At 40.6% G+C, this 25,002-nt stretch overlaps 1 protein-coding gene across 3 annotated transcripts in view; it reads right to left on the bottom strand.

Annotated features, from left to right (window-relative positions):
• MID2 (midline 2) overlaps nucleotides 1-25,002 on the bottom strand; it is a 115,286-nt gene that overhangs the window by 14,290 nt on the left and 75,994 nt on the right. For 2 of the 3 annotated variants that reach the window (XM_074207231.1, XM_074207230.1), the window contains exons 7-9: nucleotides 22,877-23,110; nucleotides 12,385-12,546; nucleotides 10,360-10,567 (exon numbers count right to left, since the gene is read on the bottom strand). In XM_074207231.1, the coding sequence (XP_074063332.1) occupies nucleotides 10,360-10,567; nucleotides 12,385-12,546; nucleotides 22,877-23,110 (604 nt within the window). The remainder of the gene's footprint in view (nucleotides 1-10,359; nucleotides 10,568-12,384; nucleotides 12,547-22,876; nucleotides 23,111-25,002) is intronic. The other variant, XM_074207232.1, reaches the window with a different exon arrangement.

Here is a 25,002-nt window from a genome sequence, read left to right as displayed (position 1 = left end):
AGGATCAAAATACATACTCAGAAGACAACAAAATTGAGGTTTCTATATCCAAAACCTCCAAGAGAAATAGAAAATGGGCTCAGGCTATGGATGAGCTCAAGAAAAGACTTTGAAAAGCAATTAAGGGAGGTGGGGGAAAAATTAAGAGGAGAAATTAGAGTGATGCAGATAAATCATGAAAACCAAGTCAGCAACTTCGTGAAAGAAATACAAAAAATATTGAATAAAAATAACATATTAAAAACTAGTTTAGGCCAAATGGAAAAAAGCAAAACAAAAAGGCAAATGAGGAGAAGAATTCCTTAAAAAGCAGAACTGGTCAGCTGGAAAAGGAGATTAAAAAGTTCTCTGAAGGAAAAAAAAACTCCTTTACATGCAGAATGGAACTAAAGGAAGCCAAAAATTAGAAGAAGAAAATGTGAAAGATCTCATTGGAAAAATAACTGACCCTGAAAACAGATCCAGAAGAGATCATTTAAAAATTATTGGGCTACCTGAAAGTCATGACCAGGAAAAGAGCCTGGACTTCATTTTTCAAGAAATAATACAGCAAAATTTTCCTGATATCCTAGAAGCAAAGGATAAAATAGAAATTGAGGGAATTCACTGAACACCTCCTGAAAGCGATCCCAAGAAAAACTTCCAGGAATATCATAGCCAAATTCCAAAACTCCCCAGTCAAAGAGAAAATACTAAAAGCTGCCAGAAACCAACAATTCAACTGCCATGATTCTATGGTCAGGATTACATAGGATCTGGAAGCATCTACATTAAGGGCTCACAAGGATTGGACTATGATATTCTGGAAGGCAAAGGACCTTGGTTTCCAACCAAGAATCAACTACCTAGCAAAACTGAACATCCTCTTTCAGGGAAAATGATAGACTTCCAATGAAACGGGACTTTCAAACTTTCCTATTGAAACAACCAGAGATGAACAGAAAGTTTGATCTCCAAGTACAGGACTCAGGGAACCATAGAGGGGGTGGATGAGAAAGACCAATTATGAGGCACTTAATGATGTTGAACAGCTTGTATTCATGCATGGGAATAAGACACTGATAACTCATATGAACTTTCTCATTTATAAGGGCAGTTAGAAAGAGCATTATAGACAAAGCACCAGAAGGAGCTGAATATAATGTATTAAAAAGATGGAGTTAATGGGTAATAAAGGAAAGTATTGGGAGGAAAAGAAAGGAGAGAAGGAAGGGGATAAGATATTTTACAAAAGAGTAAAAAAAACACTTCTTCAATGGAGTGGAATGGGGGAAGGCGAGGGGGAATGAGTGAACATTCATTCCCATCAGAATTGGCTCAGAGAGGAAATAACATACACACTTAATAGGGTATAGAAATCTATCTTACCCTAGAGAAAAATGAGAGGAAAGGGATGGGATAAGGGGGAATGGGGGGAGGGAAGGGGGGGAATAGGTGATAGAAGAGAGGGAAGATCGTGGGAAAGGGTACTTATGTACAACACACTTCTGAGCAGGGACAGGATAAAAGGAGAGAGAGAGAGAATGTAATAAATGAGAGTGGGGAGGAAAAGAGAGGAGGGAAATAGAGCTAGTGATAGCAATCATGGGAAAAATACTGAAGCAACTTCTCTGATGGCTATGATGGGAAGGAAATTCATCCCAGAGACAAAGCCATTGGAATCTGAACACAGACTGAAGTATACTTTTTTACTTTCTCTTACTATTCTTGAGGTTTCTCATCTTTTTGGGGGAGGGGGGCTTATGATTACTCTCACAAGATTACTGTAATAATATAAAATAAATAAATAAAAATATAATTAAAAATTGTGTTGTTGATAGGAAACAGAATGGAAGAATTTAGGTTTCATCTAATGATTTAGTCATTTATCATCAGATTGTAAAAGTTTGCAATGTGAATTGTAGAATCTAGAGAATACATTGTCAACAATTTCTCAAGGTCTTTTTGGCCCAGCAAATTTGTGAAACTTATCTTTCACCATGTGTTTATAAAAGGGAATATATGTATGTATACAACTAGAGTAACTGTCTTAACATTTGTTATTTGAAAATAAGATAAAGTGGGAAAATGTATAACTGTCTCCCTTATTCTTTGAAATTTGTAAGGTTTTATTAGTTTTGTTACCAACTTTTGTAACTGCCTTAATTTCCCTTCACCTTTATTTAAGGTTCAGAGGCATTACACCTACAATTACTTGGTTATATTTTTGTGAAAAATATAAGCTATTGGAAGTTACTATTATAATGTTGAAGCCTGAAATCAGTAATTGATTACTTTATAGAGATAATGAGGAGAAGTAACAAAAGTCATGGCCTCTCCCTTTCTGGAGAGAAATTTGAAACTATGCCCAAAGGGAAACAAAAATGTGCATACCCTTTGATCCAGCAATACCACTACCCTGAAGAGATGATGAAAAAGGGTAAAAACATAACTTGTACAAAAATATTCATAGCAGCCCTGCTTGTGGTGGCAAAGAATTGGAAATCAAGTAAATGTCCTTCAATTGGGGAATGGCTTAGCAAACTGGGGTATATGTATGTCATGGAGTACTATTGTTCTATTAGAAACCAGGAGGGATGGGAATTCAGGGAAGCCTGGAGGGATTTGCATGAATTGATGCTGAGCGAGATGAGCAGAACCAGAAAAACACTGTACACCCTAATAGCAACATGGGAGCAATGATCAACCTTGATCAGTGCAACAATCATGGAAAATTTGGGGCTGTCTGCAATGGAGAATACCATCTATAACCAGAGAAAGAACTGTGGAGTTTGAACAAAGATCAAGGACTATTACCTTTAATTTAGGGAAAAAACCTGATATCTTATTGTCTGATCTTGCTATTTCTTATACTTTGTTTCTTCCTTAAGGACATGATTTCTCTCTCATCACATTCAATTTGGATCAACGTACAACATGGAAACAATGTAAAGACTGGTAAATTGCCTTTTGTGGGGGTGGGGGGAAGGAAGTAAGATTGGGGAAAAATTGTAAAATTCAAAATAAATAAAATTAAAAGTCAAGGCCCCTCTCTGGAATCCATGAAATTTCTAAAAAATGTACTGAACTTGCTATAGAACTGTAGGCTTAGGTATAATATAATAATGAAAAGATTGTTTTGTAAAATCTAATAATTCATGGAAATCTGGTTGTTCTTACTACTGTTTTGTATTTATATCTATTTTAAGCATGGTTAATAATTAAACAGGTTTATTGTAAAGAATTTTTATAAAAAATTCAGTTCCAAATAAGACTTAGGATTATTGTATTTTTTACATCCCAAGTTTTGCTTATTATATTTCACTTACAGCACAATCCTTAGTGGCATGTGCAACAACTGATAGAAATAGTTATAATTTTTCTCTGAATTTCTTTTTCTCATTTTGATCATTATCACAGCACGGGACACTCTGGTCCCTTTAGAGCTCAAGTCATCAGAAGCTCTGATGATAGGAAATTGCTATATTACAACATATTGCTAATTGATCTGTCTGACATTAGGTATGTTAAATAAAAAGGCAACCATATGCCAATGAATCCCCTTGCCCTATGGGATTTGATATTTAATACTGTAGTAGAATGACCTTTGAGGGAATGGCCATTGGCATTAGGTGAGGTAGGATTTCCTTAAAGGAATGCCTCACCTGGCAGACCTGGGGCCTTGCTCATTGAAAGTTATTGTCTATACGACCTCTACCTTGAATAGACACATAAATGCATAGGGGGATATATCCTTTTATGACCCTCTATGCTCTTTATTGCAAAATACTATAATAATGCCAGGAGCTCATTAATCAAGTATAAGAGTGAACTATTGGATCTACGACGCTCTAAATCCTTAACAGCCAGCAAGTATTTAGTCTTGGCTTTTTTTTAAGAATTATGATGTCAGGTTATGATTCTATAACACAACAAGTTTCTTTAACATAAAGAAATATCAGCATGACCAGTTCTATTAGAAGAATGGCCTTTCAATGTAGCCTTACCCTCAAGTATCTTTCTATGTAATAATTGATATCCACTATTGAGTCCCTCAAGAGATTCAGAGAAAGTACACCAGGAAGTCTTAGGCGTTGGGGTCGACAGACACCAGAGAGGATCATGGAAAGGTTTTCAGGGGTGGTGCTAGAGCTTCAGTAGGAGATAGTAAAGGGGAAAAGGGAGGAATCAGCATGAAATTGAGAGCTGAAAGATGCCAGTTGGCCATACTATCTTCCAATGTAGTTATTTTTTCTCTCAACACATTCAATTTTGATATTTGCATATCATAGAAACAAATGTAAAGATTATCAGATTGCCTTCTATTGGGGGGAAGGGGAAGTGAGGGAGGAAAGGGGGAAAATAGTAAAATTTATTACAAATTACCTTTTATATGTGCTGTTCTAAAATGATTATCCAATTTATATTACTCTTAAGCTTTTGGTTACAACTCAACTTGATATGGCAACCATTAATGAATCCAAGTTATATTGAAATCTATGTTCTTGTGAAAATATTCTGATATTGCCTTAAGATCATGGACAATGGTGGGGGGGTGGATCCAAGATGGCAGTATGAAGGCAGGATTTCCAAGAAACTCCTTCCCTATAAAACTTCAAAAGCCATCAAATTATGACTCTAGCCAAAATTTAGAGGGCAGAACCCACAGAAAGACTGAGTGATACAATTTCCCAGTTCCTGATAATTTAGAAGTTCCATAGGAAAGATGTGTTTCACCAGACTGGGGATTGGAAAAAAGGCCATGGCCACAGCACAGCATAGCCCAGGGATCACTGGGAATATCCTGAAAGGGCAGTGAGACAACTTTGCTGCACCAGCATGAGTGTGGAGTAAGGAGCACCTGCTTCAGAACAGTACTATGGTAAGAACCTGCAGCGGGAATCAGGGAAGCCAGCCTGCACCTCCAGAGCACAGCCCACAGATGGTAAGGGGGTCAGGGGAGACTGTAGAAATCTCTCTACTCTCTCTGGGGCAGGACTTTGCCATTTGTCCACACTCAGATCCAGGTTGCAGTTTGGGCTTCCATACTAAGTTAGCTGAGCAGGGACCCTCCTCACAGCTCCAGGGCAGAGGGGAGCACCTGTGGTCATCTGCATATCAAAGAACAGCCAAGAGAGCATATGACCTTGGAGGAATAAAAGTCCTAGTGGGGTGTCCCCAAAAATCCCCAAACCTGGGAAATGTGGTAAATTGGTCTTAGGTTGAGGAACTGAGCAAACAAAAAAAAGAAGAAGAAGAAGAATCTGACCATAGAAAATTCCTTTGGTCCCATGGAAGATGCAGAAAATGACAAATTTGAGGATTCTGTATCCAAGTCCTCTAAGAGACATAGAAAATGACCTCAGGCTATGGATGAGCTTAAAAAAGACTCTGAAAAGCAATTAAGGGAGGTGGAAGAAAAATTAGGAGGAGAAATGAGAGTGATGCAGATAAATCATGAAAAGCAAATCAGCAACTTGGTGAAAGAAATGCAAAAAAATACTGAAGAAAATAATAAGTTAAAAACCAGTTTAGGCCAAATGGAAAAAGCAAAACAAAAGGCAAATGAGAAGAATGTCTCAAAAAGCAGAATTGGCCAGCTGGAAAAAGAGATAAAAAAGTTCTCTGAAGAAAATAATTCCTTCAAATGCAGAATGGAACTCAAGGAAGCTGATGACTTTGTGAGACATTAGGAAGAAATAAAACTCTGCCAAAAAAGCCAAAAATTAGAAGAAAATGTGAAATATCTCATTGGAAAAACAACTGACCTCAAAAACAGATCCAGAAGAAATAATTTAAAAATTATTGGGCTACCTGAAAGTCATGACCAGGAAAAGAGCCTAGGCTTTATTTTTCAAGAAATAATACAGCAAAATTGCCCTGAGATCCTAGAAGCAGAGGATAAAATAGAAATTGAGGGAATTCACTGATCACCTCCTGAAAGAGATCCCCAAAGAAAAACTTCCAGTAATATTATAGCCAAACTCCAAAATGCCCAAGTCAAAGAGAAAATACTAAAAGCTGCCAGAAACAATCCATTCAACTACCGTGATTCTATGGTCAGGATTACATAGGATCTGGAAGCATCTACATTAAGGGCTCATAGGGATTGGACTATGATATTCTGGAAGGTAAAAGATCTTGGTTTACAACCAAGAATCAACTATACAGCAAAACTAAACATCCTCTTTCAGGGTAAAAGATGGACTTTCAATGAAACAAAGGACTTTCAAGCTTTCCTACTGAAACAACCAGAGCTGAACAGAAAGTTTGATCTCCAAGGACAGGACTCTGGTGAACCATAGAGGGGGTGGATGAGAAGGACTAACTATGAGGAACTTAATGATATTGAACTGTTTGTATTCCTGCATGGGAAGAAGATATTGATAACTCATATGAACTTTCTTATTTATGAGAGCTGTTAGAAGGAGCATATATAGACAGCGCATAGGAAGGAGCAGAATATAATGGTACAATATAATAAAAAGATGGAGTCAATGGGTGATAAAGGAAATTACTGGGAGGAAGAGAATGGAGAGGAAGAAGGGGCTAATATATTTCACATAAGAGTCAAGAAAAAGCTTTTTCAATGGAGTGGAATGGAGGAAGGAGAGGGGTAATGAGTGAGTCTTCATCCTCATCAGAAATGGTTCACACTTAATAGGGTATAGAAATCTCTTTGACTCTAGAAAAAATGAGAAGAAAGTGATGGGATAAGGCAGAATGGGGGGAGAGAAGGGGGAATAGGTGATAGAAGAGAGGGAAGATTGTGGGAGAGGGCACTCAGATACAACACACTTTTAGACAGGGTCAGGATAAAAGGAGAGAGAGAGAATAGAATAAATGATTGTAGGGAGGAATAGAGTGGAGGGAAATACAGCTAGTAATAGCAACTGTGGGCAAAATAATGAAGCAACTTCTCTGGTGGACTTATGACAAAGAAGGCAACTCACCCCAGAGATAGAACCATTGGAATCTGAACACAGACTGAGGCACTTTTTTTTTTCTTTCTCACTATTCTTGAGGTTTCTCATCTTCTTGGGGGGGGGGGTATATGTTTACTCTTTAACAAGATTATCGAAATAATATAAAATAAATAAACCAAAAAATTTTTAAAAAAAATATCATGGACTATGATTTTTGTTCTCTATAGACCTCCAGGCTTTTCTCCTTACTGGGCCTCTGTTAAATGGCCCTCTTTTGGTTTTTGTTTGCTTAATCTTTTTCTGAGGTTTGTGTTTCCCCCAGTAACCAGCTGTGTATCTCTAATAATGGCCTCTGCTAGATCCCAACCAACCAGGACCCAATCCTAACAGCCCTCATCCTGTGGATTTTGCCACATCTGAGTTCCCAGTGGAATACATTTCCCTCCACATGGGCCCTGAAAGAATAGGGACAATACCCCCTTTCAGTTTTGAAGAAATTACAGAAAATTGACCTCTGTCCCAATTCCCAGATGAATGTAGTTCCCAAAATTTTGAGGGGTGAATATGAAGTAGGGCACAGGAAATGAGCATGTTGGAGTTGAAGGTCATGCCCTTTGGGACAGCAAAGACTAGTGTGTAGAAAGTCACCCATGCACAATGAGTACTGCCTTAGCCACTCCTTGGAGGGCTACTCTGTGGCATAGGTATTGGAGAATACCTGGAGGGGTGCTAAACCACTCCCCAAGCACCACCCTTTTCCAAATCACATTTAAGCAAGGTCCTCCAGAGTTGAACTCTCTCCTTTCCTTCCTCTCTTCTTTTCAGGGTGGCCACTTTCTCTCTTTAGCCTGGCCTATGCTGCTAGAGAACGATGGGCTCTGCTCCACAAGGCTGGATTTACTCCCATCTAATCCCAACTAGCTCTTAAGGCTGTTTTCCTTTCTCTCTTTCCCTCAGGCATTCTTGCCTAGACCTTTGTTATTCAGCCTGTCCTCAAGCAGTTAATTTTCTCTCTAGGAAAATGTTTACTCTCTGAACTTTTGCAGGCTATTCTACTTCCTGGACTAGTCAGTGAGTTTTTCACTTTCAAGAACTCTTTTCTTTATGTGGACACCACCAATTTCTCCCACATCAGAATGACTGGTTGATTAGAAATCTTTCATAGTTCAGAATAAATGCAGTACCCTTCCACATTTTCCTCAGACTGACATGATCTCTCCCCTTCTTCTGGAAATAGCACTTTGTACTTCCCTAATGAACTATGGGGTATTAGTTATTCCTATCTATTTTATCTCCCCTACTAAGAAAGAAACATATCCAATGTATTTCTTTTTCATTTCCTTTTTTTCTTCTTTGAGGTTTCTTCTTTCTCTTGCCTTATTAATGTAAATATCCTTCAAGGATCTTTTCTAGGTTCTTTCCTCTCCCTCTATTTTCTAGGTGATCTGATTTACAAAATATCAGCATTGTAAGGGACCCCAGAGGCTATCACTCTTATGGTTTCAGTTTGTTGCTGAATAATATACTTATTTTTCTACAGGTTGCTCCAATCTCACTCCCAACCTTATTCCCCCTCCCATTAGAATGGAAACTTCTCGAGGGCAGGGGACTGTATTTTCTCTTACAAAATGCTTAACAGATATTCTCTTATTTGATCAAATTTCAGAAATAAATTCATTGCTAGAGGATTTTCAGGATCTTTGAGTACAGAAAGTTAGCATTCCTAATTTACAAGAAATCATAGAATGAGGTACCAGCTTATTTTAGCTAGTTTAAAATCCAAAAAATTCTTTGGGAGATGAAGGACAAAGATAATCCCCAAGTGTATTACTGGTCCATACTAGCTCATGAAAATGTAATTGAAGATTACCTTTTTGAAAGCTGCCTAAAATCAGGCCATCAGAAAAGTGGATTTAACATTCAATTTTCTAGTCCAGGTGCATGATTTTTTTAAGGAATATTTTTATAGCCATATTTCAATGTATTTAATTTCTTTTGTAATCTTGACTTTTGTTTTATGCATTTTAAATGTTATTCTGAGAAGGGGTCTATAGGCCTCACAAGATGGAAAGAGGAGCATAAAGAAACACCAAAGGCTTACTCTGGTCCCACCTTCAGTCATCTCTTCTCTGAATCTGGCTGCCATCACTTTCTCCCCAAAGTATGCTTTGGTTCACGTACGGTATTAACTGGATGACAACTACCCACTTCTGGTGAGTAATATACAAATAATCCTGCCAGAAAGAACCTAGAAAGCTCTATTTAAAATGATTAAGTCTTTGGCAAGAAGACATTAAGGGCACAGGTGGTGTTTTCATCACTGCTGCTGATTGAAGGCAGGAGCTCCAGAGAAGACAGCTTTGGGAAGTGAACAGTTGGTTAAAAAGAGGCTGTTTTAGAACAGGATTTGGCTGACCAGATGGTCTTCATCAAGTATTTCAAGTATAGTCAGATGGAAGAAAGATTGGACTTGTTCTGTTTGGTTCCAGAAGAATCTGGCAGAATGGGTGGAAGGTGCAAGAAGGCAAACTGATGTTGAAGAAAAACTTCCAAACAATTTGAATTATCTCAAAGTGGGACAGTCTGCTTTGGGAGGTAGTGGGTTTCCCCTTAACTAGAAGTCTTCAAGGCTAAATGATCATTAAAGTTTGACAGGTACAAGTAGACAGACTCTGAAGTTGCTGCCAACTCCTAGATTCTATGATCTTAAAGATTTTCCTACCAATCTTAAGAAGCAAGGTAGGTATTTTCTATCCAAGATACAAAGGAAGAAACCAAAGCCCAGAGAAGGAAAACTACTTGTTCAAGGTCCCACAGTGGGAGCTGGGAGCAGAAGCCATGACTTAGGATCATACTGCTGGAATGGAACTTGGAGATCACTTAGACCAAAGAAATGGAGGCCTAGGAAAGGGAGATGAGATGCCCAAATTCACATGGGTACTGAACAGAGGCAGGATTCTTTTTTTTTTTAATTTTTGCTAGGCAATGTGGCTAAGTGGCTTGCCCAAGGCCACACAGGTAATTATTAAGTGTCTGAGGCTGGATTTGAACTCAGGTACTCCTGACTCCAGGGCTGGTGCTTTATCCATGGTGCCACCTAGCTAGCTGCCCCTAGAGGCAGCATTCTTAACCTGATGTTAACCAGAACCTTGGAGTCCAAATTCAGGGCACTTTCAATGGTATGAAGCTGCCATCTGGTGCATTATTTTTTATAACATGTTTGTTATTAGAGTTGAGAAAAAGCTGGAAAATATTTTCTGAAGTAGCTTTCATAACATTTCTTGTAGCTTTGTTCTCCTTTGCCCTAACCATGGATCTTTTATTATTGTGACTATGATAAACTGTTATGGCATCAGGTATTGTCTTATCCTATCCTATCCTAATCTTCTCTATGACAATAGGGTCATAGAGAGAGGAAGGAAGGAAGGAATATTTTCAAGGCAGATATACTCACCAGGTTGAAGACCCCATGACTATTTCCCAGTAATGACAGCCACTGTCAAGGAATACATTGCCTGTGGCTCCATAGCAGCCAGTGCCACTGAATCTTTCTGGGGTGTGGCTCTTCTTCAAAGAGCTTTCATCTTTCTCCATTTGTAAGCCATCATTGGAGATCTTCAACTTCTTGTGAGTCATTTTTGGGTCCAGTTTAAAGGGTTGGCCTGCCAATGGAAGAGGAGAACAAACACAAACAGCTAAGGACTCCAACCAAGTCATTGTGCCATGTCCTAATCCCAGAGAAATGATTTGTTAGGTTGCCTTATTATTTGAGATTAATGAGTTGAGTACATATATTACCCCTCTGGCAATATCCCCAGAAAGTATTATTATCCCTATTTTATAGATAATGAATCTATGTCTTAGAAATAAAGTGACCCAGTTAATTATCAAGGGTGAGATTTGTGGATTCATCCATTTACAGCTGGAAGGGATCTCCAAAGTCATCAAGTACAATCTCCTTATTTTATAGATGAACAAAGGTCCAAAGTCGTAAAGCACCTTGCCCAAGGTAACACATCTAGTATCAGAGTCGAGATTTCTACTCACTCCAGGCCCAAAATTCTTTCCTTTATGTACTAAGTACATAAGTAGGTCAGAAGGTACAATGAATCAACAAGTATCTATTCTGTATCTACTATGTACCAATATTGGCTAATCACCTATTCTTTTTTGGCAAGGCACTGGGTTAAGTGACTTGCCCAAGGTCACACAGCTAAGTAAAAATATTAAGTGTCTGAGGCTGGATTCGAATTCAGGTCCTCCTGACTCCAAGGCCGGTGTTCTCTTTACTGCATCACTTAACTAGAGTAGCTAGGGTGGTGCAGTGAATAGAGCACCAGCCTTGGAGTCAGAAGGACAGGAGTTTGAATACAACCTCAGACACTAAGTAGCTGTGTGACCTTGGGCAAGTCACTTAACCCTGGTTGCCTTGCATTCAGGACCATCTCCAGTCATCCTGATTCCTACCTGAACACTGGACCCAGATGGCTCTGGAGGAGAAAGTGAGGCTGGGGACTTAGCACAGTCCACCTCACTCCAATCCATTTCAAGTATTTGTCATAGCAACACCTCCCTGATATCATGATCTTCTTCTAGAAGGAAGGACAAATATCAACTTTGTACCAAGCACTGGCCTGGAGGTACAAATAGAAAGAATGAAACAATCTCTACGCTCAGAGTTTATATTCATTAAAACAGCAATATAGCTGCCATAATGAACTTAAGGGACCACTATGTTTTATACAGAGTTGTCATGAGAGGCAGCCTGATATAACAGATAGGAAGCTGGCCTCAGAGTCAGGAAGGCCTAGGTTCATATCCCTCCTCTGATACATACTAGGTAAGTAATCTTGAGCAAGTCACCTTACGTCTTTCAGGATACCCCAAGCAGCTCTTTAAGATTAGAAGTTGCAGAACTGGGGCCAACCTGCATTGATCGAGGGAGTTGCCTCAGCAGAGATCTCCTTACGCCAATGAAATCATAGATCCAGACACCCCCCCCAAAAAAAGGTTCCCCCCCATTGCCAGTCTTCAAGTACTAACGATGAAAAACACAGGTGATGACTGGCTACTCACCACTGAATTGACAAATGAAAAAAAAAAGGAAATTGAATGCAGAAAGAGAAAGGGAGGTTGTCACATTCTCCCCTTTATACTGCCCCTTTAGTATTTCTTGAATTTTGTTCTATCCTGCATTGCTTTGGGTTGGGTTGCAGCTGGATATTTTGATGAGAGGAAAGAGAAATGGGAATTTTTCATGTAGGAAAAAATAAGGGTAGTTGAATATTAAATATGGCTTAATGGCAGAATAAAAGAACTCACAATTTGGCTACTGATCAATTTTCCTCTCAGTCTCTCTACCTTGCCCTACCCTCCCATCTGCAGGGTAAACAGCACATAATCAGGCAGTAACAAACAAAATCAGAGTGACCACTGGATGGCCAAGGAAAAGAAAAAGTCAGAGGGTCGTAGGACATACTATTTGTTTTCAGTCTGGTTGGTTCACTGTTCCGGCTGCCTGCCTGGTTGATGGCTTTGACGAGGAAGATGTAACGAGTCCCACTCTGTAGTCCATGCACTGTGTAATGGTTCTGTTTAATGTTGGGAACAATCATCCAACTATCCACAGAGTTATACAGGCCTGAGATATGGGGGAAATAAGAGCATTAACCAGCAGGTAATCAACATAGGTGGGGGTGGGGAGAGAAACACAATCACATGGCAAACACATCACAAGCTTGCATATGGTTTTGGGAGTTCAGTTTTCCCCTCTGCATTCTAGAAGGCCCAATGAGAAGAATATTCCCACCCCCACCACCCCAGGGTACTCCTTTTTTATCCTCCAGAGTCTGGGCTATGCTAGGCTCCTTGCTACAAACACCCAATACAGCTGCTAGAAAGTTTTCTGGCCTAAATGATGGTCTCACAAATGTTCACCCAAGAATACATGAGAGACTATCCTCCAAATGGTTGAATCAGTATTTCTTCCTAGGCCTCCACCTCCAAGACATTCTTTTGGAAGCTGAAGAGACTAGATCATTTAACAGACCATCGAGGTGCCCAAACCCAACCTTCCTCATTTTACAGCAGGGAAAACTGAGGCCTAGGAAAGCCAGATGCCTTGTCCAACATCACATAGCTGAGACTAGTATTCAGATCTTTTGACTTTCTGCTCTATCATGCCGTTTGGGTCTGTTCTGGCTGTACCAATTTACGAAGGGTCAGTCACTCTTTGGGGCTGTAAAGAGTTAGTTGTCTTCAAGATATGTTTCCCTCCTATTAGGTCCTCATTCCTACCTGTATGGCTCCAGGATAGGAAAATCCCAAAAGCAAATATGTCTGTTCTTCACTGCCCCCCTTAGCTTTTTCTATGCCTTCCCCATATTGAGCCTGAGCCCCATTTAGGGTTGTATGGGTAGACCTGCATAACTAGCAAGTCTTTCAGCTGATGGAAAAGACATTCTTCACCCTGAGAAAACTGAAGACTGTCTGAGCTAATAGACTAGAATAAGAATAATAACAGAAACAGACTTTTAGGAAATGCACATAATTAGAAAAATGGGAAAAAGCAAAAAAAAAGTGTTTATTGAATTGAATTAGGGAAAATGAAAAGCAAGAAAACACATGCAGCTAAGTTTCGGAGAGCTGGGGACCGATTTTCTCCTTTTAATAGGAATTGACCAAGGGAGTCCTAATGAGTCTTTGGGGAGCCCTGGGCGATGGCTGACAGCATAGTATTCAGAAGAAAAATACAAAATAGTCCCCCAGTCCTGTGTGGCTCCCTTCTATGATAGCAGTGATGGCAGAAAAGAGAGGCAGTTTGCTAAAAATGCCACCATTCTCAAAATACTACCCAAGTCAGCAACTAAACTAAAACTTTAGTCCCTTGCTGAGAGGGTATGGAGAACGTCTCAAATTGGCCGCTTAGAACTCCTGCCTGAGAATGGGCAGGATAGATTTTGGTGAAAGAGGCTGTCCCCTTTGTGGTCCCTAAGCTCAATAGCCCATCCCCTTTAATCTTTTTTTCATTTTGGATGTTCTTCCTTAGAATTCTAAACTTGAGTATAAGGGACAGGGAATGGTCTTTGCTGCCTCCGCCTCCTATATCCAATGCCCCCAAGAAAATAATGGCTTACAGAAGAAGCACCTGGTGTTGGCCTATGATTAGAAGTAGTTCCCAACTGCTTTCTTTTTTGTTTTTCATTGGTCAGACACTAAAAATCTTAAGGATTTAGCTAGCCTTTGGGATTCTGCCTCGTGGGTAATCCTGAGTTCAAGAGGTCAGGCATGAGCCAGGCATAGGGCACAAAAAAGGGAGCTTTCCTTAATAGTATGTTTCTCAGAGATCACCAAGTAGAGGATCCTGAGGTCAGAGCAGATCTCGACCTCACCACCCCTTGAAGAAATGGTCGTGAATTGCTCACAGTAAAAGTCTGAGGGGAAGGATTGCCATGTTCCACAAAGAATCCTAATCTTCTGGGGGCGCTCTAATGAACTCTTGGAACCTTTGGAATTTTTCTGTATTTGTTTTCTGAACTTGCCATTCTTTTGTGTCCTAAACATTTTCCATGGTGGGCAAAGTAAAACTTGTTTCCTATTGGATATATAAATTGAATTGCAAGAGAGGACCCTGTTACCCACATCCAGGGAAACCTTAGGTATGTATAATCCTTAACTGTCTTCTAGAGACTTCAGTATAGTTTTACTCTGGTAGCCTCTCAGGATTTAACCCTTTCATTGTGAGCCTAGAGGCTTAAAGGGAGCTAGGACCTGGGGTCTATTTCAGGATCTGATTGCTAATTTATCCAAAGTGCTTAATCCCTTTTTGGGACAGATCTTTGGAGTTAATCTGAGTTTGATTTCTGAGTTAGCTTTCTGTCTCAAGTGTGTCCAATGGTCCAGACCTTCACTTCACTCCTAGCTCAATTCATCTCTACCTCCCTAGCAGCTACTTTGAACCCATGCAGGTACCCCTTTCTAGGGCCTGATATACAGTAAGTGCTTATAAAGTGTTCTCATTTATACAGATATGTATACTTATCTATTTGTATACTGTCACACACACACACACACACACACACCTGGATTGCCAGTATGTATTATAGGGGTCCACTAGAGAAATTTTGTCTGGAACCATTCTGTGCTTCCTGCTATGCTTGCAGAGACCAAGTGGAGGAAGTTTCACCTGGGACAGTTGTTCCTTTAAGGGAGGGGTTGATTTTCAGTTGTACTTAGAGAACCCCATGTTCCTTGGGAGCTCATCTTAGATTAGATTTTTCCCTCTAATGGGAAAAAGCTGGTTTTCCCCTTATTTTTTGAGGAGGGAGTTTGAGAGGAGTCTTGTGGTTGGTTGTTTCCTTTTGTGTTCTTTTCTAATTGTTTTAGGTTAGGACAAAGCCTTAAGATGCACCAAGGCAATGTAAAACATTGTTTGCTTGTAGAACATGTACAGTTGTGGTTTTTTATAACCTTTCTTTGAATTTTTAAAATTTATTTAAGGCAATGGGGTTAAATGGCTTGCCCAAGGCCACACAGCTAGGCAATTATTAAGTGTCTGAGGCTGGATTTGAATTCAGGTCCGCCTGACTCCACGGCCAGTGCTCTATCCACTGCACCACCTAGCTGCCCCTGTACAGCTCTTTTTGACAAATGAGTGTAACTTATAGGCCAATAAGGCCTGGCCACTCACAAAATACTTTGGGGTGTGCAGAAGATCTGTATGTATTTTCTACAAGGAGCAATTAAGAACTATGACATGTAGACTTTCATGAGATTCCTTAGTGAAAGGCCCTAGGGGACAGAGCATGGAAGAGAACAATGCTTGGGCCTCCTCTGTTCCCTAGAGAAATTTTGAGAACTGGAGAACTGTTTTCAAAAGCAATCCAGCTTAATTTATTGATCAGTAAATATTGAACCAAAGAAGGCATAATGATAGTTGCCTCTAGTCAGTCTGATGAGTTTCTCTGCCATCCCCACTTTAATCAATTTGATGGGATTGTACAGTGTGAACCTTAGGTGGATAGGGGCATCTCCCAAGGAACTATACACATGTCCTAGCATCCTGCTGAAAGGACACAAGGAACTTTTCTGATTGATCCCTGGTGAATAGGGGCGTTTACTGATGACTGGTTCTCTGAGACTTAGGAAGATAGACTTTGCCTAGATTTTTGGTGATTTTTATTTTTTCTGGTATTATTTTTTGGTTTTTTTTTTTTGCAAGGCAGTGGGATACGTGACTTGTCCAAGGTCACACATCTAGGTAAGTATTAAGTGACTGAGGTATAGGTTCTCCTCATTCCAGGGCCAGTGCTCTATTGACTGTACCACCTAGGTGCCCTTCTTTTTGGTGATTTTTAAAAGCAAGCTGGGAAATGACCCGGTTTTTCATCTTTCTGTATTTTTATGTTTTTTCCTCTCTTGAACTTCCTGATCTGATTGAAAAAAGGGAGGAAAGGGAATTGTCTCCTTTCCCCAGCCCTCCTCACCCCAACACAATGCTTGCCCGGACAAATCTTAAGACTGGAGTTTCTGGATCTTCAGTTCCCAGATATCTTCTTTTATCCTTCTGTTTACTTTTCTGGGCACAGATTGGAGAAAGGTGAACTTGAAAATGGATAGTTCCATCCTGGGGTGGGGAGGGTGGGGTATCCTGAGCTCAAGAGTTCTTGAATTATATACCAGCTGCCCACAAGAAGATATCTGTAACAGTGTGCTACTCGAAGAGGGACTATGACTAATCAGAATGACTTGGCAGCTTGAGAACTAAAGTCATACAATGGTGGGGCAGGTTATTTGGGCCTTGCCAATCGTCCATGACACTGCTATAAGCAGCTCAGATATTAAAGGCTGAGGCAGAAAGGAAATCTTTGTTTAGTAGTCCCACAGAGAGTCTTTACCTTTGGGGGAGGTAGTTTTGTGAGTATAATAGACTATTTGAAGGTTTTGTTTCTACTGCATAACTGCGTGCCCTTCCTGCTATGAATTATCTGTGATGGGTGAAGTAAATGCTGCCCCATACATGATGCATACATTGTGCACCTTTGGGGAAAGGAACCCTGTCACCCACTTATGAGGCAGTCCTGAATATGAGCCATAGCAAAACTGTATTTTAGAGACTTCTCTGGAGTTTTTCTCTGAGGTAGAGGTGGCATTGGCATCATCATCATCATCATCGTTAACATTTATATACTGCTTACCAAGTTTTAGGCACTGTGCTAAGTGTTTTAGAATTAGCTCACTTGAAGTTCACAACAATCCTGGGAGGTTAGATGTTATGATTATCCCCATTTTACAGATGAGGAAATGAGGTAAGTAGCACTTAAGTGACTTGCCCAGGATCACTCAGATACTAAGTGCTTGAGATTGGATTTGAACTTGAATCTTTTTGACTCCAGAGCCAGTACTCCAACCATATAGCCACCTAGCTGTCATCTAGAGAAAAATGGATCCAAGGGATGAGGACCCAAGAGTGAAGCCCAATCTGAGTGAGCTGAGAGTCCCTGAGGGCCCTAGGCCATGAGTGGTTTCGTTAATTGGATTATCCAGAAGAAAACATGCAAAATGGCACCTCAGTTTTATGTAGTCCCTTTTGGCTCCTTCAATGACAGTGGAAGGATAGCAGAAAAGGTTACGAAGTGTGCTAGATATCACAATGGTTTTGGATCATCAACAATAAATTCACGGTTGATATTACAGCTGTAAACTCTGCTGACAAAGTGACAACTTAAGCTATATCAATATGGTGCTCTAGGGGGAGGACAGCTCCCAGATCCTCGCTCCTTGGAGTGACAAGCACAGGAATTGTTGGAACTGCTTTCATTATGCACTCAAAGATGACAAGAAACACCATCTCCCGGGACACTTGGTCAATTCATGTGGCGGTGCTTATGTTGAGCAGAACGCAAAAAGGCTAACATAACTAGTCTATGCGGCAGAGGAATTTTCTGAAGACTTAGATGAGATCCTCCAAAACAAGTTCATGGAATGCAGCAACATCACTGCAGAAGGGGGCAGCAGATAGAAGGATGGGATAAAATATTGGAAAATCTTATTCAGGATTAAGAAATGAAAGAAGCTAACTAGACTATGCTGAGGACATCCAGAGAAAGTCAGGGATCGGGGCAATACAAATTTTAAAGCATGGGGGGACTGATTTTCATATAGCTAAAAAAGGGAAATATAGTATGCAAATAGGAAAAAATTTCAGACATATAATATTAATAGAGTCTTTCATATAAAATTAATATAGTAAATATACTGATATTCAATATTTAATGCAATAATGTTATATTATATTAAAAAGAGAGAGCAAGAAGAAACCAACAACTATTCATGCATATGTCTTTCTCATATCTATGAAATCTTTAAAGAATGGCTTTATAGGGACTGGACCTCTGACTTCATTGGTATATTTAGAAAGTTCTCAGATGGGAAAACTTCTCTAGGGTTCTCACCTCTTCTGCACATTATAGTGTCTGAGTGGTACCCAGAGCACTTGGAGGATAGGTTACTTGGTCAGAGTCACATAGCCTGGATAGCCAAAGACAAGACTTGACCTTCCTGGTTTTGAGGCCAGATCCATCTATATACTACAGTCCCAAACAGTCTCTATCAAGAATAACTTTGTTGAAAACATGATAAGGACAGAGCTAGGATTTTGCATAAGAATCCCTATGGCATGTTCAGCTCTTCAGTCATACAACTGAATGATGCCAAGAATACCAGATCTGTATTTGTTTCTGATTATTAAAAAACAAACAGTTGACTCAGTAGAACACTACGCCACCTCAAAGGCTCTTCTTCAAGATAGTATCTCCCAAGCAAATGTTTGGCTTTGTTCAATGATTCTTTGATCATTTATATCAAGCAAGGCATGAACCATGGAGACTCACCCAAGATGTTCACCATGTCATGGAAGAGATCCTATGCAGAGTCTAAACAGAAGAGTTCACTATAGATGGTGAGTCCCTTCAGATGCTCCCATTTGCTAAACAAATTGTGATAATGGCACCAGTCCCCAAAGAACTTCAGACCCTCCTAAATGAAGTCTATAATCAATAGTTCAGCTTGTATTTTTGGTTTTTTCTCACTTGAACTTTCTGATCTGTGTGAAAAAAGGAGGAAAGGGTATTGTCTCCTCTCCCCAACCCTGCTTACCCACCCCAGTGTTTGCCCAGACAAATCTTAAGACTGGAGTTTCCATGTGGGCAAAACCAAGGGGATGATGAATACATGTTTGGCACAGCTGAATGGGCAGTCCACTGAGTGAAGCTATCAATTTATATTCAATAATCCTGGGATGGTGGTGCTATTCTGAACCTCAGTTTTATAGATAAAAAAATTGATGTTGATAGAGATTAAATGACATGTCCAGAGTCACACAGGTAATAGGTGGGGTGGGATCTGAACACAGGCCTTTCTGATCTACGTCCAACTTTATCCACCTCACCTACCTCAGCTGTCATGAGTGATCTGAAACTTGAGTTGTTTGTCAGTCTTTTTTTTAGTTTTTGCAAGGCAATGGGGTTAAATAGCTTGCCCAAGGCCACACAGCTAGGTAATTATTAAGTTTCTGAGGCTGGATTTGAACTCAGGTCCTCCTGACTCCAGGGCCAGTGCTCTCTATCCACTGCACCACCTAGTTGCCCCATTTGTCAGTCATTTTTATCAGAGATGCCACTGAACAGATAGGTGACATGCTAATCACATCTGGAGATGACACAAAACCTGGATTGGTCCAAATCTTAGATGACATTCAGTAGGGGTAAATATACGGTTATACACTTCAAAAAAAATTAACTTCACAAGTTTAATAAGGGAGAGGAGAGACTGGACATGCCTTTTACAACAAAAGATCAGGGTGGAGCATCAGTGAACTGCAAGTTTAGTATAAATCAATGGTGGGATATGGCTGCTAATGGTGTAACTGTTATCTTAGGTTGGATTAGGTGAGCCATTCTGTCTAGATTGAGAGAAATAATGGCCCCAGCGTACTTTGCTTTGTTTAAACTTTATCTGGGGCATTCAGTTCTAGAAGCCACATTTTAGGAAGGTCATTGCTAAGCTAGAAAGGGTCCAGAAAAGGCATCCAGTATAGTGAAGGAAGAGCCTTAAAATAATGCTATGTGAGGATTGGTAGAAGGAAATGGTAATATCTAGAAATATTTAATGGAGAAGACAATTAAGTTGTCTTTAAACCTGACTCACTTGCTAGCTGAGCCACCAGTGCAAAGTTACTTAATCTTTCTGTGCATCAGTTCCCTCATTTGTAAAATAAGTCTCCTTGCTTCAAGACACAGTTTTGGCACCACTTTCTACATAAACCTCTTCCTCATTCCAGCTGCTAGTACCTTCCTTCCTTCATTGTCTTATATTTATTTTGTATTTAGTCTGCAAACATTCATATATGTCCATGTCGCCCCCTCCCCCATTAGACTGTGAGTTCCTTGAGAGTAGGGATGGCTTCACTTTTTGTATTTGTATTGCCAGTGCCCAATATGGTGTCTGGTGCATCATAGGTACTCTTAGATTTACTGCTACTGAAAACCTCTAAATAATTTTTCTATACCAAGTACCATGTGCTCTTTAAAGCAAAAGCAAAACTACCTTTGACCTATTTAGAAACTGCCTGGTCTCTTCTTGGGGGGCTGCCTGGGCTGAGTGCTTTCAGCTTGGTTTAGGTGATCTCTAAGGTTCCTTCCAACTTGAAATCTATGATCTTATATTTCTGATGAAATTTTCTATAAGAGAAGAAGTGAACGTATTTATTAGACCAAAAGAGGAAATTAGAAGCAATGGGCTTTAGATGAGGTAAAAAGTAAAATTTTTGGTCAATCAGACATCTCCAAAAGTGGAATGGATTACTGTGGGAGGTGGCAGATTTCCCCCTTGCTGGAAGACTTCAAGCACAAGCTGGAGAAAAATTTAAGGGATGTCAGAGAGAAGATTCTTGTTTAAGAAGTGGGGTATCCTAAGATGGCTGCCAAGGTCTTTCCAACTCTGAGAGTCAAGTGAATCTGTGAAATGTCTGATCAGAAAGGGTGGGTTGAGCACATGATGAGGACATGCCACCAGCACATTAGGTAGATCTTCTGAGGAGGCTGGAACAAGGAGTGTCTTGTTAAGATGATGAAAAGCAATTGTGGGTCTCAATTTTCCCCTTTGAAGGGACATACCCATGCCAGAAAGATCAGAGTCACTGAAAGGCTAAAGTCTTCCTTTCTTCTCTCCTGACATCTGACTTTGGAGCCATTTCACTGTTGTTGAATTCTATGAAAAGTTGGACAGCACCAAGACAAGGGGAAGAAATTTCCATCAGTTTACTGGGCCACTTATCACCAGCTCTGGGAGGTTAGATGCAAAGAGAAAACTGGAGGTGGCGAGAATGAACATATCAATAATAATCCTCCACACATTCTTTTTGAAATGCTTTCCCTCTTAGCCTTTTTACAATGATTATGTTGGATGGCTAGGACAAAATTCACTCAAATAAGCTTGATTTTAAAGGGGAGAGAACTCAGAGAAATTAGGTGATCAGGCCTAAGATCCCAGAGCTAGCAAGTGGTAGAATTGGTACTCTAAGTCTCACCTTCTCTTCATTACCCCAGAGGGGCTACTTTCACAATCAAATGCTAGTGTTACAGCAAGCTATAGGCCAGCATGGTGCTCATACATAGCACTCTATCTACTATCTCCATGCCTTTTTATTGGTTGTGCCTTCTGTTTGGAATCCATGCCCTCCTCCCTGCCACCTCATAGCTTCTCTCTCTCCTTTCTTCAAGACACAGCTTTGGCACCACTTTCTACATAAACCTCTTCCTCATCCCAGCTGCTAGTACCTTCCTTACCTCATTGTCTTATATTTGTTTTGTATTTAGTCTGCAAACATTCATATATGTCCATGTTGCCCTCTTCCCCATTAGACTGTGAGTTCCTTGAGAGTAGGGATGGCTTCACTTTTTGTATTTGTATTGCCAGTGCCCAATATGGTGTCTGGTGCATCGTAGGTACTTTTAGATTTACTTAGATTTAGATTTACTGCTACTGAAAACCTCTAAATAAATTTTCTACACCAAGTACCATGTGTTCTTTAAAGCAAAAGCAAAACTACCTTTGGCCTATTTAAAACTGCCTGGTCTCTTCTTGGGGGGCTGCCTGGGCTGAGTGCCTTCAGCTTGAGCTGCAGGATTCCCCAAGGTTGGCAGCCCATTCAATGACTCTTGTCTGGGAAACTCCCCTCAACATTAGCCAAGAAGGCAGAAATATAGAGAAGGAAACAATGGTAAAAACAATGCTTGGGTCCCATGAGAGTTGTCTCTGCATGGAAATTGGTTCCACTCTCCTCCCCACAATGCACACACTTTAATTCTCTTTTGTTGCAATTTCAAACATCCCTAATTGATGGCTGATGGGTCCTGGCGCCATATTGTTTCAACAAGTTTGAGGTCTGAACAGATACAAGATTCAAAAGAACCAATAACCCATTTGGGGCTAAACCACAGCTTTGCATCCTGTGGTCCACTTGTAAATTTCTTCCAATTCATGAGGGAGAGGGGGAAGGGAGGAAGGAAGAAAAGTGACAGAGGGGAAGGAATAACTGTTGTATCCACTGATGAAAACTGGGGACCCAGGAGAGGGAGAGCTTTGCAAAGCATGTTTGAGTACAATGAAGAGGAAGGGTCAGAGCAAGAAAATCACACATGCACCCCCAACCCCGCAATGTTCCCCATGATTCGAGATGTCCCAGCCTGCCTACCTCAGAGACAAGCTCTGAGCTGGGGCCTAGTTAGGGAAGGGGCAAGACATAAACTGGAGGAGGCGGGGAGGGAAAGGCCATAGAGGCCAGGGGGCAGGAGCTGGAAGTGCAATGACATATCAATGGAAGCCTCCTACTGCTCAGCACATACTGCTGGGGCTGACCCTGCCTGGGAAACACCGGGCTCAGCAACACAGGACAGTTTGGAAACACTTGCCTCGTGCAGCCCCGGCCAATCTTGAGCAGCTTACTGCTTCCTTACATTTTCTTATCTCTGGCCACAGGCCCCAACCACACCATGACTTACTGATGAAGTTAGCCTGGCCAGTGAATATGGTGTACTGCAGCTCATAGGAACTGATGCTGAATTCATCTTCTGAGAGCCAGTGGACGGTGATAGTGTCATGGGAAGCAGTACAAAGTTCTTCCTGGATGGATGGTGGGTTGGGCGCTGTAGGGAAAGAACACAAAGAGGGAGGGTGAGGGCTTCTGGCCTTGGCATTGTTATGAGAGTTCTTCCCACTGCCTATGCCAACATAGGATCTAGATCTAAAGTTGGAAGGGATCTTTGGTCCCAGCTACCCCCAACTCCTTTATTTTACTGAGCAGGAAACTGAGGCACAGAGGAGAAATGACTTACACAAGGCCACAAATAAGATCCAAACTCTAGAGCTGGAAGGATCCTCAGGAAGCATCTAGTCCAACCACTTCAATTTATAGAGAAAACTGAGGGGCAGCTAGATGGTGCAATGGATAGAGCACTGGCCCTGGAGTCAGGAGGACCTGATTTCAAACCTGGCCCTGGACACTAAATAATTACCTAGCTGTGTGGCCTTGGGCAAGTTCCTTAGCCTCACTGCCTTGCAAAAACAACAAAAAAGAGAAAACTGAGACCCAATGTGGCTAAGTAATTTGCTCAAGATCACACATGTGGTAAATGGAAGAGTTGGGATTTGAACTCAGGTCTTTTAATTCAGTCTCTCTCATCTTCTTGATGAGTATGTTGTCTTTATGGAGATTGCTTAGGGAATATCTACCTGTACCACTTGAAACTGAAAGATGAGACTTCTTCAATCTCCTTCCTTCCTCTCCTCCCCTAAAATGTTTTGTCTCAGCTAACTAACAATTTCAAGCCAAAGGGTCTTTAGGCCCAAAATGAACTGATTGAGTGTCTCAGTTGCCTGATGGACCCAGATATTGGAGGAAAGAAAACAACTGAGATTCTTTTCCTATTTAAGAAGAAAGTTTTGTTTTACTTTTCTTTGCTAAATCAAGGCTGAACCTGTGATTTCACTGGCATACCAAACTCCTAGAGAGGATATTTCCTTGCAAACACTGCTTGGCAACTGTGGGTATGCTGAGGGACTGACTTGCCCTTACTCCATTGGTTTGCCTTATTGGCAACTAAAGCCAACCCCAAATAAATGGAAACAGAAAAAGAATTCTTGATCTTCCTATAACATATGCTTTTTTTGAACCTCTAGATGGTATAGGCACTGTCTGGTCTACCCACCCCTCATTTTCTAAAACCACCTGGCTCTTTGTTTCTCCCCAAAACTCAGTTTTCTCCAAACTACTGAATGATTTCCTATTGTTCACTAAAACTTATGGGGCTCTTACAGGGGGAGGCATTCCTCTAAAACTCCTAATTCTGTCTGTCTCTTTTCATCCCTCTCTCCCATTTAGAAACCTTTTATGAACCATTCAGTAGTTCTCCTCATTTCCCTCATTTTAAAAGCCAACAGCCCACTGTCACTTCTTATTTCTCTCTAGTCACTGTCCTGTGCAAATATGCAGCTTAGAGAGTAACCATGAACCTCCTCAAGGATGAAATGGAAGTGAGTGAATTTCCCAGATGAGAAGAGCTTGCCCTTTCAGCTATATGAATGTGCTTAATTCATTGGGCCGCTTTTAATTAAAATCTTTCCAAAATGGATGGCATGCTTACTGCTGTCCTCAGATAGGGCACACTGAACATCATTTAACCTTTTCTTGATGACTCAGGGCTGTCCTCATTAGCCCTAATTATTACACTGGGGATACAGTAAGACTTCTCATCTGGGCTACTGAAGGATGTGGGACCTTTGACCAATATGGAACAGCCCCAGTCTGATGTGCTTTTTGGACTTTTGTGGTTTTCTTTCAATATTTTTAATCTCTTCCTTTGCTGTTGGTCCATCAGTTGTTACTTCTAATGGCCAGGGCACAGAGTCGATAAGTTTTCCCATCCCCTTTGCTGTTTTAGCCTAGGGACTAGAAACCCAAATAATCAAGCTTGTTAGAACTAGGTGCAATGTATAAATGAGTAAAGAGCCCCTGAATGAGGACCCCTTCGCTAGTGGA

Source organism: Macrotis lagotis, chromosome X, assembly GCF_037893015.1.
Source record: "Macrotis lagotis isolate mMagLag1 chromosome X, bilby.v1.9.chrom.fasta, whole genome shotgun sequence".
Classification (NCBI taxonomy): domain Eukaryota; kingdom Metazoa; phylum Chordata; class Mammalia; order Peramelemorphia; family Peramelidae; genus Macrotis; species Macrotis lagotis.
Note: the sequence above shows the minus strand (reverse complement) of the source record. Positions and strands in the feature narration are given on the sequence as shown.